General features: G+C 34.7%; 1 protein-coding gene across 1 annotated transcript; it reads right to left on the bottom strand.

Annotated features, from left to right (window-relative positions):
• Nucleotides 1-4465: 4465 nt before the first annotated feature.
• txna (thioredoxin a) lies at nt 4466-11328 on the bottom strand. The gene is given in 5 exon segments (NM_200023.1): nt 4466-4765; nt 4922-4987; nt 8236-8301; nt 8391-8495; nt 11210-11328. Coding segments are annotated over 5 exon segments (327 nt in total). The 5' UTR covers nt 11234-11328; the 3' UTR covers nt 4466-4699.
• Nucleotides 11329-16559: the final 5231 nt, after the last annotated feature.

Genomic DNA, 16559 nt, shown 5'->3' with positions numbered 1-16559 from the left:
CACTTTTTAATACTTGGTTGTAAATCCGCTGCAGCCAATTACAGCCTGAAGTCTGGAACGCAAAGACATCACCAGATGCTGCGTTTCATTACTGGTGGTGCTCTCTGCCAGGCCTCTACTGCAACTGTCTTCAGATCCTGTTTGCTCTTGGGGAATTTTCCCTTCAGTTTTGTCTTTAGCAAGTGAAATGCATATTCAATCGGATTCAGCTCAGGTGATGGACTTGGCCATTGCATAACATTCCACATCATTCCTTTCAAAAACTCTTTGATTTCTTTTGCTGTATGCTTTGGGTTATCTGCACTGTGAAGCGCCGTCCAGTGAGTTCTGAAGTGTTTGGATTAAAATGAGTATATTAATATGGATTAATATGCTGCTTGTTTAAGCAATCACATCATCAATAATTACAAGAGAACCTATTCCATTGGCAGCCATACATGCCCATGCCATATCACTACTACCACCATGCTTCACTGCTTAGGATCATAAGCCCTTTCTTTCCTTCTCTCTTCTCACTGTAAAGGCTTTTTTTGAACTCTAATCTGACCTTACTGTTTTTGAGGTTCACCAATGATTTACTTCTTGTGGTGAACCCTCTGTATTTACTCTGGTAAAGTCTTCGCTTGATTGCTGACTTTGACACACATACACCTACCTCCTGGAGAGTGTTTTTAATCCAGCCAACTTTTGTGAAGGGTGTTTTCTTAATCAGGGAAAGAACTCTTCAGTTGTCCACCACAGTAGTTGTTGCTGTGGTTTTCCTGGTCTTTTGGTGTTGCCGTGATCACTGGTGCGTTCCTTCTTTTTAAGAATGTTCCAAACAGTTGTTTTGGCCATACCTAATGTGTTTGCTATCTCTCTGATGTTTTTTTTTCAGCCTATTGATGGCTTGACTGATAGTGACAGCTCTGGTTCTCATCTTAAAAGTTTACAGTTAACAGATTCCAAACAAATTCCAAATGCAAATAGCAAACTTGAAATTAACTCTGGACCTTTTATTTGCTCGTTGTAAATGTCATAATGACGGAATAACACACACCTGGCCATGGAAAAGCTTAGAAGCCAATTGTCCAATTACTAGTACTAGTAATGTGTACCTAACAAAGTGGCTGGTGAGTGTATATTTAAGAAGGTTTCTATGCAACATTTTATAAATGAAGCTTCAGAACATTAGAAGAGACTCTAAAACTGAAAATCAACCAGATAAGAGAGACATCCGAAATATGAACTGCTATAACTCCAGGAACAGGGTTGAAGCAAAAACTGCTTTAGGAAATATGCAAAGTAGTACCTTTTCCCCATTACCACACCCACCCACCCACACACATACCCATTAATATGCAAAATTGTGTTTTTCAAAAATGGTTTCGCCTTTAGGACTAGCACAGCAGTAAAAGATGACACACCGGCAATATTGGTGCAAGCAGACAAATAGTTGAACTTTTTTTTTTTTTTTTTAACTTTCACGACATCTAAACCTTAAATGATTAAGTTCCATCCTCTTTGGAAATCTTGTATAGTGTTTGGCGTTCACCTCTGCAGAGCTTGCGAGTAGTGGTCACTGTTGTTTTGTAGGAGTTTGAACTAGTCTTGCCCTTTTCCTCTGATATCTGGCATCAAGGCATGTCCATCCACCCAACGTTCCCTTTACTGCATATTCTTTTCGGCTTGTTCTGTGATAAAAGGCATAGTTTTTCAGAAAATTGTTGATGTGTGAGGAGGAATTCATCGGCATAAATGATCCCGAATGCTAAAGTGACCCCAAGAGGAGAAACACGGTTACTACAACCATGGCGGTTCACAACTTTATAATGGGAGTAAATGTCCTTTCGTGTAAGTTTGAGTTGCGTCCTAAAAATGTTTTAAAATAATTTTAAACTATTACCATAATCGCCAGGGTTGCTGTTTCATATTAAAATGACTTGAAACTGCTCTGTTTATCCATGTTGTTTGATATGTGACCCTGCAGTTCCTGCTTACTGTAACATTTTTCTTCGGGAACTGGGTTGTGAATTTGAAATGCTCCAGCATGTGTAGTCACAAAAAGATCTTGTTTTGCGTATGTTTGTGTGTTTTTCTGTAAGCAATAAAACAATTAGCTTTTAAGGTAGGTTTTACATCATTTTACATCCGTCATCTACTATCATAATGTGTCTTTGTTTTTAAAACAAACTGACTTTCTCTTTCGTCAATAGCTATACCGGTCAAAAGTTTGGGGTCAGTAGGGCTGTTTAATGTCTTAAGATAATCTTATCCTGCTCACCAAGAAGGCATTTATTTAATCTAAAATACAGTACAAATTGTAAAATTGTGAAATGTCATTGCACTATAAATATATTTTCAAAAGTAGTTGAATCATTTATTCCAGTGATTTTAAAGCTAAATTTTCAGCCTAAATACTATAGTCTTTAAAGTCACATGATGATTCACAAGATTACTCTAATATTATTATGATTACTATTAATATTACTATTAGTAATAATAGCATTACTGACTGAAGCAATAATTTTACTTGAAAAGACACGATAAGAAAGCAGTTATTTAAAAGTTTTACAAATACTTAACCTTTTTTTTTACATTTAATAAATGCCTCCTTCATGAAAAAAAAACTGAACCTAAACCTTTGACCGATAACAAACTAGGCTTTATAGCACTGCAGATTTTAGATTTATTTAAGCTGTTTTTGTTGAGAAGTGTTTTCATAAATTAAACATTTGTATTTAAAGTAACAACCTTTAGAGCCATGGGTAAACAGCTAAGGGGTGATGTCATTAGCACAATGCACTCAATGGACTCAACTCAATGGAGCTAGTGATGTCACTGTGAGGGGTAGGTTTAGGTGTTCGGATTAAAAACTGGATGCAGCCAAGATTGCACTGCATCAGGTCTTCATCCAGACCCCTCTCATATTTACTGTTAATCATGGCTTCACATGGATTATTGCCTTAATATAATGGTAACATACTATATACACACACGAAATATATTACAGACCAAAAATGTGTTGATATTCTGCTTTTTACAGTAAAATCATTCAAAAACATTCTAATAAAATTATCATATATTCTGCTATTAGGTGTTGTTAAACTGCAAATTGATAAAAACAAACCTAGAGGTGTAAAAAGTACCCAGATTATACAATAATTATACAGATTTATCTGTTTAAATTGTTGGAAAAAAATGAATGAGAACCCAATCCAGGAGACTTGAAACAAGCCAAATTCCTTTATTGAGACGTGCTGGTTGGTCTGCAGTTTCTTCAAGAAGTCCACAGGTCTGCAAGAGCCTATAGGAGTCTTATAAGTCTGCAAGTTTTTCACAAATCTGAAAGGTGGCTAGGTGGAGACATAGAAAAATGGGCATCACTAGTTTAGTTTAGGATCTTGTTTTAGTGTCCTGAGGTTTCACCTGCCCTGACCAGCTTGAAAGTATCACCCAAAGACAAAAGCACAGTCGCCAAGACCCTGCCCATAGCATTTGCATCACTTCGGCTTAGACCATGCTCAGGAAGCAAGAGGTTTCGATGTCACACCATAGCTAGCTTTGAATTAAATAAGCTAATTAACAACCAAATAATATAACTTTTCTGTTAGATAAAAATCATTGCTTATTTGAAACTAGATTATTTAAACTTAAATTCCCACAAAATAAAATTGTGGGTTAAAAATACAATCATAAGTCAGTCTAATTACTTTAATAGTAATGGAATAATCCTCAGAAATAAAACTATTAAGCTGTAAAAAAAAAAAAAAAGATATTTATAAAATAAAATTTATTTTTATTTGTTTATTTTTTCAATTTGATCACTTAAGTTTTATTTCTGATAACATATTTAATTGATCTTCACCATAATGACAGTAAATAATGTTTTACTGGATATTTTTCAAGACACTTCTATACAGCTTAAATGTCACTTTAAAGGCTAACCTAGGTTAATCAGGTTAACTAGGCAGGTTAGGATAATTAGGTAAGTTATTGTACAATGATGTTTTTTTTCTGCAGACCATCGAAAAATATATAGCTTATAACAGGCTAATAATTTTGACCTTAGAATGTTTTTTTGACAAAATAAAAATTGCTTTTATTGTAGCCTAAATAAAACAAATAAGACTTACTTCAATATTTAAAAAAAAGATAAAAAAATTCAAGGGGGGGCTAATAATTCTGACTTCAACCGTATAAATGGCATGCATATATATACACACACACACACACACACACACACACACACACACGCACACACTTGAGTTTAAGCCCTAAAACATAAAATGTTTCTGCATTACCTGTCAATTAGCATGCAAGAATACTTCTTAAATTAAAATAAACATGTGGTAATGACAAAACATGCTACAAAATTTGCATCAAATTTTTTTCAGCAATTTATGCATAACACTGCTATTACTGTACTTTAGACCGAGCTAACCGGCAAGATTACCTTAAAAGAAAAACATTCTCCATCACATTATTTTCTTATAATTGTGTTTATTGGTCTTGGGAAAAAAAGACATTATGTATGAACACACAGGAACATACAGAGGTAATTATTTAGAATGAAAATGGATAACAGACTGTGTAAGGCAGATTCGGACCTGCAACAACGGCTGTAAAATGAAAGTTCATTAACAAATAACAGATTTATGGAGTTATTGTTACGAAAACTGGAGATTGGGCTACACAGGAAACACTTGTAATATCCGACTCAGTTTTTGTGTTGTTTCACCATCTCTTCCAGCTTAGTCTGGTTGGACCCAGAGAAATCATCGAGCTACAACAGAAAAACAACAGATTCAATCATCCAAACAATAACAGGAATCGAATTAAACACTATATCATAAAAAGACATTTTGGACTTTGAAATAATGATATGTGACTATTAATAGTTCAACTCAAAGTATTATACAGGAAAAACAGCAGCACAAACCTTCTTCCCGTTCTTGTAGAAGTGGAATGTTGGCATACATTTGATCTCGCACGACTGCGCTACATCCTATAAAACACAGAACATCACCACTTCAATATCTCTTAAAGTCATAGTTCAGAAGATTTTCATAGTTCAAGGAAGATTTTCAGCAGAAAGCTTCATATTATTTTTTATTATGAGAATATACAATATGACAATAAATATGAAGCTTTTTTCTGTAAATGTTACCGTATTCTTTCAAAACGGAGTGTCTTTGTGAGTTCACATAGCCATAACTTGAAAGAGGGATGAGATTTCCAGGACATTAGAAGTTTTTTTGCCTGTTAAAAGGCCATAGGAAACTATTTGTTGCTGAGACTTGGATAATCAAAGCTCGTGGTTTGAAACCCTAAACACAATAAAAAATTCATCTTGTTCGATAATTTGCTCTGTGATTTTTAGAAAAGACAAAAAATTTTGTAGCAAATGTCCTGTAAGCTAGAACATTAGGCAAACTAGGCCCACATGGAATATGTACGCAGAAATCTGCAGTTTTTAGTCCATCATTGACTCTGTTTATTTACTTGTAAATTAATAATTCAGTTTTTAGATTAATTACAGTATTATTGATTAATATTAAAGTATTCATATGATTTATTCACAATACAGTTTGTAAAGTCATATGTTTTTAGTAGATATGTTATATGAGACTTGCTTTGTTTGCCAAATAAAGTGACTCTAATTAAATTAGCATTGTTAACATTAAATAAAAGTTAAAATGGTACTACTTTTTATTTCATATATTAAGTTTTAGTTATGAAACCCATAAAATCATTCTGCATATATCCGCAGATTAACAAAATTCTGTGCAGAAATAGCAAAAAATGTCTATGGAGCAGTGATGCATCAGATATTTTGCATTCATCACATTTTGGAGAGACGCTTGTGAAATATTTTTGAAAGCTTTGTTTTTGAGTAATGCAATCTTCATAGGTTTTTCAATTAGATAAGATGGTGTCTGGAGTTTATGGAACAATTATGAACACTTTGTCTATATTCCGTTAATAATCTCTGATCCTATTCTATAGTATTTTTGATCCTTCTATGGTTGTCAATGGCTGCTTTTACCCCAACATTCTTCATAAAATCTTGTTTTGTCTTCAACAGAAAAGCATGCATGATGGAATTTGACATTTACTCTACTGCCCTCTTGTGGTGTAAATGTGAGTTAAAGGCATTTTTTTTTTTCAGGACATGCTAAATGTTTTTGCCGATGCAACCATTTTTATTTCTTAACTAGTACATCCCTGCACGGTCTCCTATTGTATTACACAGGCAATGGCTGGTATGACTACACAAAAGTATTTGCCAAGGTTACAAAAGCCATCTAACAAAACGTAACTGTTAGGTAATGAGTGCTAATATTTCTTTTACCAAAAGGGATTTAGGCTTAAGCCATGGTTGCAGAAAATGAACAATAGATGCATGAAAGACAAAGCTCTTCCTCCTCTGCAGTGAGTGGAGGTCTGACCGGTTGCCAGATATTCAATTACTGTGAGACGGTCTTATTGAATTTGCTCTGGGTAAAGCAGTTTCAGTCTGAAAGGCTTCGTACCAGCCTGAATCTATGAACAAAATATATTTGGTGTCCTCCAACAGCACTGTAAGGTAACCTTTTGAATTTTAAAAACATAAGTTTATACCATATTAAAAGTACAGGATTACAAACACAAATTTGATGTAATCATATTTAATCAGTTGCTGACAGAAAATTAAATAAAGCAGGAGCAAATAACAGACAATGTATAATGAAGTATATTTAAAAATAAAAACACTACATGACTGTTAATTTTCATCTACTACACATTTAAGATCTACAAAACTAACCGAATGTATAGGGTTTATATTGGAATGTTGCTTTAGATTGGTTGTAAAAGTGTATATTTTTCTCTGGAAAGAGTACAAAAATAAAAATCCTTTAAATATCAGGAATCCTTATTGATCTTACTCTAATTGTTTTAGAACTTTCAATTTAGTTGCTTACGAGAGAAATGACTAGGAATGAAGCATCATTCACACTATGAGCGACTCGCAGCAGCAAAACAACAAGCGACCGTTTATTTCAACAGAATGAGCAACTTCTGGCGACCTCCGTTTACGCGAGCAACAGCGACCAGGTGAGCATGTCGAGCGACATGACAATGTTGAGAATCCTTTAACTATATGCAAATAAAGATCGACTTTGAGCGACAGCCAATAGGAGCACCAGTAGAGCTCATGTGATCCTCTCTCAGCTCGCTCAGAGGCCGGTTGTATTCTCCGTGCTGTAGACCTACACAGACTTGCGTTTGCAGCAGGTCACCACCCAGAGTGACAGGCAGCTACTGCTAGTGTGAATGAGGCATAATAAACAGCAGACTACTTGGTCTACAAACAAGTGTGTTCATGGCTATGCATAAAAAAGGAGAATAATATAGTAAAAAAAATATCAGTTTGCAACAAAGCAGCATAACGAAATGTGTTTTATGTCTAAAAATCAATGGATGTGAATCAGACCGGAAGTCTTGAGCCAAAGAAATTCCACCAGCTGAGCCCGCTTGTGTGTGAAGAATAAGGTAATTTAAAATGTCCAGAATTGTGCAGATTTAAAAAAATATATCTATTATTATTATATGGTATTCTGGTCAAAAATTTGATTTGGTATTTAATTTGATGTTAAAAATATATCTAAATTAAACTTAGGAAATATTTAAAAGCCTAGAATGTATTTTTGTGTTCAAAGGAATTCAATCATTGTGCTAGCAGATTTCTCATTGTGTCACTTAGAGAAAAAAAACAAGTGTCCAACAGTGCACTATATAGTGTATGAAATATTTTTGCAACTAAGAGAGGCATCTGTGCATTTAAATGGATAGTTCACCTATAAATTAAAATGTCATCATTAACTAGTGAACTTCTTTTGACCACAAATGAAGATATTTTGAAGAATTCTGGTATTCATTGACAAGAATAGTAAGGTGAAAACATGCTATGAAAGTCAATGGCCATTATATTCCAACATTATTTTAAAGAACTTTATGTTTTAAAGAAGAAGGAAACTTAAAACAGGTTTAAAACAAGTAAAGAAGGAGTGAATATTTACAGATATTCTACTTATTGGGTGAACTGTGCCTTTAAAAGTACTTTTTGTTTGTGGAATTTTTACGAGGATACACTGTTTTCACTTTTCTTGTTTTAAATGCCTCCGATAAATTTTTATAGTGGCACAAAAATTTTGAAACTAGTTGCATATGTGCTCTGTGGAAAATCTGTTAGCACTACAATAGAAATCTCACCTGTGCGTCGTCCACGTCTACTTTGAGGAAGACCACATTAGAATAGTCAGGATTTTCAGACAGACCCTAGATGTGAAACAATGCAACAAGGAAATTAATTAAGTGCTTTCAAGTGCCCCAATATATCTACTGATGAAAACACAAAAAGTGGTTACCTTGTAAAAAGGTGCGATGCTCTGACAAGGCCCACACCACGTGGCTGTGAAGTCCACCACTACCAGCTTATCACCTGCCCCAGCCAAAGCTTTGTCAAAGCCATCCTGATAAACACAAATGTTGAATTTGAGTTCAGTTACCAGTAACACAATGTGCTATTCTTTATAGACCCCATTATAGACCCCCTAAAGTAAAACGAAAATCTAAACCATATGATTTCATTAGCTCACATTGCTAGTTTTGTGGTAAACAATTCATCTGTGCATGTCATTAAGAAAAAAAAAGTGTTTGCCCTTCTAATCTTTAACTGACCTCTGAAAATGTACTTACTGTTTATTTAAGCAAATTGTCAGATTATGTCTTAAGTATTTGGCGTAGCTAACATACTTAACCATGGTTCAACTGTCTGTTTCCACAACAGACAGAAATGGTGAGGAGGAGATGTATGTTTGTTACAACTCTTCTAAAACCCATTTCCCAATCTATCAGAATGACTTTACTATGTCCAATCGGCTTGCAGAAGGAACTTTCATGAACAGCATATTTAAGGACTTTTAAGGACTAAGCATGGGACAATAACCATTTTCAAGGTATACTGTGGTTTAGAAAAGTCAAAGTTTTAAAACCGCTCATTTTTTGCTTTACAGTATTCTCGTTTTTGTTAGGACAAAAGTATCTTAAACTAAATGGATATCTAAAGATGTTTTAACATGTAAAGAAATCTGTGTTTTAGAAACTAATAAAGACGGCAGAAGTCAATAATTTGTTTGAATTATTTAGCCTGACATGTTAACTTCTTCAAAATACTTAATTTTCAAATAAAACATATCTGCTTCATATCCCATATAGCTTCCAGGTCCAAGCTCTATATCAAACTGTATAGGGAAACTAAACAAATGGTAATAAGCGTTTACAAAGATATACTTTCGAAAATCCCTATCTCAATATCCAATGGCCAGAAAGTGATCTTTTTTTTTATTTAGAAATTGTTAAATTATTGGTTTCTGTGATGTAGCAAGTCCAGAGACTGTGTGTGCATTATGATTTTATATAAAATTCACTTTAACGTGTGATAGGACTAAAAAGATATTTTCTCAAATTCAAGTTTGTTGAATTCAGTACTGATGATATTTAAATGTGGTTTCTGAAGTACTGGTAAAATGTGCATTATCTTGACAGTATTATTTCATAATATTTAGTAATATTTTTACTAAATATTATATTATGAATGTCTATGTTTTTTTTTGTTCTGCTTTTACAATAAATCCATAAACTATTTCATTTCAGATTTAATTTAAGCACTTTCAAGGGCCTATATTTGTTTTTAAGTACTTTCCAGGCCTTGAATCCATGTCGAAAATTCAGGCACTTTTAAGTACTTTCAAGAAGAGTGGGCACCCTGTATATACATAAAATGTATAGAAAAATAAATAAACTGCCATTTTTGCAATATCTTTTAAATATATGTGCATGTAAGACACTTTGTTTCATATCTGTGAAATAGCAAGCATGAATTTAAATGTTAAATGCGATTTTCATTTATTGCCAATCTAATTTTGCAAAGTAAGAGTGTAGACAATAAACAACAATGAATCTTTCTATTGTGGAATATGATGAAGAGAGATAAAAAATATATTGGTCAATCCACTTCACTCATATGCTGAACCAGATCAGTCAGTCAGATCTGTTGCTTTGTAATGAACAAGGCCTGATTGTTCGGTTTTGAAGCAATTTTATTAATTGATGGAAGCAGAGAATATGAATCTTGCATATTTGCATAATCTGCCACATTTATAAAAAAAATACATAATTATTTTTAAAACACTTTTATACAAAAACTAAGTTAAAGAATTATTTTTGGCGAATCTCGTGCTATTTTATACCTTTTTGTGCATGTTATGTATACACCGACGTATACCACATGTCCTCAAACTTTTTTTTTTACTTAGACACAACTTACCACATTGGTAAACCATCACAGACAGTGGCCTGTTAATGATTTATTTAGGCCGTTTATTAAGAACATGGGTTAAATAATTACATCAGGGCGGCTTACTAAATATAAAAAATAACTAGATATTGATATGCTTATGGTTATCATAAAGCCAGGTTAACATATTTCCTGTTTCACTGCGGCAAATGATCAAATGCGGCTGTGCAAAAAAAATTGAGAAGCGTCCAACCCACGTGACTCGATGGCGCGCTTGCTCTCAATCAGGCCGCGAATGGCCGAAATAAACAAAACTACACACAAGTGTGATTTCTTTAATATGAGAGTAAAAGATCATACATGAGCACACGTTTAAACGGTACATTTAAATCTCCTTTCTTGGTCACAACCAGGAAGTTATGTAACACAAAGCGGCATGGCAGCTGCCGCATACTGTTTCTCATGCGCTGGATCATCATTTCACAACGAAATATTGCAGTCAGAATAACATAAGAAGCGGTATAATGAGGTATTTCATTATTAATACATTTAGTTTTTAAGTGCTGGCTAGGAAGCGTTAGGAAAAATGTTATAAGCTGTTGTTAAAACTGGTTAGCAGATAGGCTAACTCTCGAATATTTCTCATCGCATTCTGAATTGAGCTATTATTAAAGTTCATGCCCCATTAATACGGTATGATTTATCACATAAAGCTGTTAAATTGTTTAGTAAACTTCTTTGAGATTGGCGTGATGACAGCGAGCAGGCTCTCTCCTAGAGTTACTCAGCAAAACGTGTCCTCCTCAGTCAAAGCGCGTGATATTGTTGGTTAATTTTCGACAATAAAGTTTCAGGTGAGAGTCTGTTGAATTAAAGCACGGCTCTTACCTGGTCTTCGATGACGACGATCATTTTACCGCTTTACTGCTGCCTGAAGCTCGGAGAACAACCCTTCCTCTACACGCTCACCCAGAAATGGACTTCCTCAAGAGTGAGTTTCACAGCATCGCTTCATTCAGAAAGCCCTGCCCTAAAAGCGCTCCGCTGGCGGACAACAGGCCACAAATGGCCCACTGTCGAGGATCCTGTCATGTGAGAGTAGGTTTTGTAATCCTTTGTAAAATGTTTTTAATCCTAATTTATTTTTAGTAGTTATTACATTTTCGCTAAATCCATTTTTTTTTGCATTTGAAAAGTTAAAGGCATAAGGTTAGTTCACCTAAAACTGACAATCCTGTCATCTTCACCCACCATTCACCTGTTTAAAAGTTAAATAAGAGATTCTTTATTCTGTTAAACACAAACGAAAATATTTTGAAGAAAGATCGGTATTGTTTTTCTTACAATGGAAGTCCTGGGTTACAGGTTTTCCACTGTCTTCAAAACATCTTTTGTGTTCATCAGAAAGAATGAAGTCAAGCAGGTTTATAAACATTGAATAAACTAAAATATGCTGTAATGTATGAGTGTATGGGTGTTTTCCAGTACTGTTTTGCAGCTGGGGGGCTTCCACTGTGTAAAACATCCAGGATAAGTTGACTCAGACTCAACTTTATTATCCCATTTAGTCAAACTAAAATTGCAGCAAGGTGCCATAACACAGGCAAAGTTCCATGTACACACTATATAAAATAATACCACACAACATACAATACATCATTATGTAGGTGCATCTCCCTCCCCCCTGGACTCATTTGACTTAATGGCCACCAATAATTTCTATTTGACCTGCAAATAGGAACTCTAAAATGACGTCATGATGGCAGCAGCTGAAATACAGAGTACAATGGGTAATCCGGGGTGCATAGGATACCCTGAGCTCTCTTTAAAACATAATCATAGTAAATCACCATTGGACCAGTTTGGTTAAAACCGATGATCTTGCCTGCCTCTTTTACCAGGCTGCTCCACCTGTTCTTACTGGTGATGTTGGTGGTTCAAGTTGGTGGTTCATTCAGCTGTGGCAACCCCTGGTGAACAAATCGACCAAGCCGAAGGAAAATTAATGAATGAAAGGTTTATGACCAGTCAATACGGTATATGCAGAAGGACTTTTAATTTTTCTGTAATCTGGGTCAAACGCTTTCAGTGAACTGTATGCACGTTACAAAATCCATGCATTTAAGGTGTTTTCTTTAAAAATCAACGATCTTCACTATCTGATTGACATGAAGAGGGCCTCAGAATATACATTAGCCCTATTATGCATTAAAAAGGTCATATTTTGGTTTTGGGTCTCCAACAACAGGCTGATTTGCATGCAAAAACACTTTCATTGTCTAGTAATATGCATTTATTGTTACCTAATTATCCCAACGACTCCAATATGTTTCATTCAGCGATTCATTTGTTCCCAAACCCCTCCTTTGTGCAATGCTATAAGAGAGAGATGCTCTCCACGGCTTATCAACAAATTTGAAGTAGTCCGAGTGCAGTGTATTTGTGAGCCCAATCCAGGAGTAAAGCAATGCAGTTTAACGCACATCCAGTATAAATCCAAACAGTGGCAAAAGCTGAACTATTTTGATACTTGACCGACACACGTGTGTAGGAACAGCTGACATAGGCCATAGCAATGACAAATGGCAATGGATCTCGAGCTCCAAATGCATTTAAATCCGTAAACAAAGCAGCACGCGGTGTGTTTTCTACCGGATTTTAGACGCAATATGAGAAAATAAAGAGTTAACCAGATACAGTACAAGCGGTTACAAATAACAAAAGACAATTAAATATATCATTTGCAAGCTAGAAATAACAAGGAGGCAACAATTTTAATCACACTTACACTTGTAATATGTGTCATACATCAATAGTCTTTTCTGATCCTTTCTTTAACAAACAGCCGATGAATCCCCCGTTGTAAGTGTGTAGATTGCTGAAGCACTTGCAGAAAAATGATGGGAACACAAGCACAAGGCTGGGGTTATAATGCTGAGGTATTTTTACAAAAATATCCTTCAACCACTGACTCTTCACAGTCTCATCTTTGGGTAAGGAAAGTATAAAATTTCCCTCACACTTTCCCTCGCGTCTTAACGACATGATTCAATTGGGATCTGCCATAGTGTTTTTCTTTCTACAGTTTTTGTGGGCGGGACCGGGAGTTTCAATTTTCCCAGGTCTGCATGCAACAAATGGGCGGGGCTTGAGTTCCGTATCGGCGTCACACCAACACAGCTAAAGACTCGTTACTGCGGTGATTCATTTGAACCACTATGAGTCGACTCTTTTAAAAATGAGTCAATAGTTTTAAACACGGCGCATTTTTAGATTTAAGTCTTAGCTGGATATTACTCTTCAATTACATATGTTACACACTACATGAAGATCATTTTCAAAAATACATAATAAGGGCTCTTTTTATTACATTTTCCATGCCATGTCTTTAAAATATGAAAATGTATTTTACACCAATATTTTCAATGGAGTTGCTACACTCGCCTGCCTGAAAACGGCTTTTTATCTATTTTTATGCTTGAACAACTAAATGAATGCTGAAATCTATTTAACTGATTATATTTTAATTACACTACAGCACTGATGCTGTAAAAGGAACAGTAAAAAATTGAAAAACATTAACCGTTCAACGGAAGTTTATCGATATGGGAAGAAACACTAGCTCTGCATTTAACCCATTAGAGCAGGGGTGTCAAACTCAATTCCTGGAGGGCCGAAGCCCTGCACAGTTTAGTTCCAACCCTGCTCCAACACACTTACCTGTAGGTTTCAAACAAGCCTGAAGGACTCAATTAGTTTGATCAGGTGTGTTTAATTAGGGTTGGAACTAAACTGTGCAGAGCTGCGGCCCTTTTGGAACTGAGTTTGACACCTGTGCATTAGTGAGTAGGCTACATTTTGATTTTGGGATGAACTGTCCCTTTAAATAAAAAGTCTAGATATATATTAGTGAGATCTATGCTAAAAGAATGTTTTTATTCCTAATCGTGTTCTAAAACAATTGCGCCATATGAAGTTAGTCAATGCTAATGCTAAGACTAATATCAAGCTAATTTTTAGTAGGATGCTAACAGAATAAATTTAGTCTTCTGAAAGCCTGAGCAAAATTAGGCAAAGTACACCCAAAAAATGAAAATGAACCATTTAATCATCCTCATGTAGTTCTAAAACTTTAAAGTTTTACTAAAAATCTGATATTTCGAAGAATGTTAGAAACTTGTGGCCATTGGCATCCATAAGAAAAAAAAAGACTCTATGAAATTCAGTGTCTACAGGTTTCCAACATTCTTCAACGTCTGTTTGGTGTTCATCGAAAGTAAAAAAATGAAACATGCTTACACCAAGTTTGGGGGCTATAATAAATTAATTTTCTGTTTGAATTTAGTTTCCGAACGTTGATACTTGTTTTTGTTTTAACCATTAACTGGCTTCATTTTGAAGATCAAAATACAGAGAAAATCTACTTTTTGAAGTGTGATATCAGTGGTTGCAGTAAAGGTTATTTTCATATTTTATAGTAAAGGTTTTCATATATTTTAAAGCTTTTGAAGAGTATAAAAATATAATTTAATAAGTAAATGATATAACTTTTATAGTAAACTAAATTAAAATTAATAGAGATTTGTTTTAAGTTGTATTTTCAAACTAACACCACATGCAATGAAAGACTTGACCAAAATAGTCCATAAAATGTCAAAACAAGTTAAGCAATGAAAAAAGATGCATTAATACACATATTTAATCACGTGTGTATTTTTGTCCAAGAAGAACGCTAATATGCACACACATCAGTAATTCGCATGTGTAGTCCAATTAGCTGCTTTTTTGGTGCTCTTTTGAATGGCTTTCATTTTCACCCAGCCTATTCTATGATGTCTCATTCCATCCCATTCAATCATTTTCTTTGAACACTGATGAAAATGCATGAGATCATGGCGATGAGTGTGTTGTAACGGTCTGGAATAATTAAGCCCTGCTCTTTGAAGTGTCTGAGTATACGATGTTGCCACAGATACTAAAACACAGCCTCCATCCGTCTCCTTTTTCTGCCTCCTTCATCCTGGCTATAGTTATTCATGTATTCCAGGTGTTTATGTATGCATCTTTTTGAGAGAAAGCCTTCTATGCAAAACTGCTTATGGGTTATATGAGAATGGATTTATACGGCTAAACATTTGACTGAAGCACGAACGTCATGCAAGTTTCGCTTTTATACGAAACACTAAAATTGTTCACAAGTTGATGCTAAATATGTATTACAATTGATTAAGCCATATGGATGGCTGGTGAAATTGCTTCAACAAACATCCATTTGCTTACAAATTAGGAATATGATACATTTTACAAACACCTGGATAAATGAAAACCCATGCTGGTGTATCGTCATAATTGCATGTCATAAAACACATAAGATATAAAGATGTTTTGTGGACTGCAGAAACATCAGGTGCTGAAAAAAGTCTGCCGTCTCTTGATGTTCAATTTAAAAGTCAACCCAGATTTCCAGAAAGACTATAATTAGCATGTTTAGTGTTGGTAACCTTGATGAGACTCTTGAATCGAATCAGTCTGCAGGTCTAGAGCGCTGATTGTAAAGTGGAGATGTTTTGTTTATTCATTTATTATTTGTTTTATTTGTCAGCTGTAGCCAAAGAAACAAGTGAAATGGAGAAAAAAGAACCAATAGATTTAAAACATGGAAGATTACCTGTGTATCAATCGCAAAACAAGCCAATTACTACCTAACTCACTGAATTAAGGCTATAAAAATAATAATACGTTTACCCAAAACCTAATTGTTCAGTTGTTATTGATATATTTACAATGTTAACGGTTTTTGTAAATTACACAGTATTTAACTGTAATATAAATTGTATTTTACTGTAAGAGAGTTATGCAGTATGTGAGGCCAGCAGTAGGCCCTCAACCTGCGGTCTGTGTGAGTCCTAACACCCCAGTATAGTGAAGGGGACTCTATACTGCTCGTGCCTTTGCATTTACTTAACATGCGCTTGATGATTCTTCCACGTCTGGTGTGAACACAGCATTAGGCAGTGCCGATATACAATCATATTGCACTGCTACTTGTGTGATATTGCTTATTTTTTACATATATGAAAAAGTTTTATATATACATAATGTCACTTTATAATATAATTTTTTTTCTCCTGTACCATTCTATGTCCAATAATATGTCATTTGCAGTGCATGTGAATGTGTAAACATCATGGTGCTTAAAACATGCTCTCTAACAAAGCTTTTGTTTATGGCTCGAGAT

The sequence above is a fragment of the Danio rerio genome, chromosome 1 (genome assembly GCF_052040795.2).
Source record: "Danio rerio strain M-AB ecotype USA chromosome 1, GRCz13ab, whole genome shotgun sequence".
NCBI classification, from domain to species: domain Eukaryota; kingdom Metazoa; phylum Chordata; class Actinopteri; order Cypriniformes; family Danionidae; genus Danio; species Danio rerio.
The sequence above is the reverse complement of the archived record's forward strand: the minus strand, read 5'-3'. Positions and strand labels throughout refer to the sequence as shown.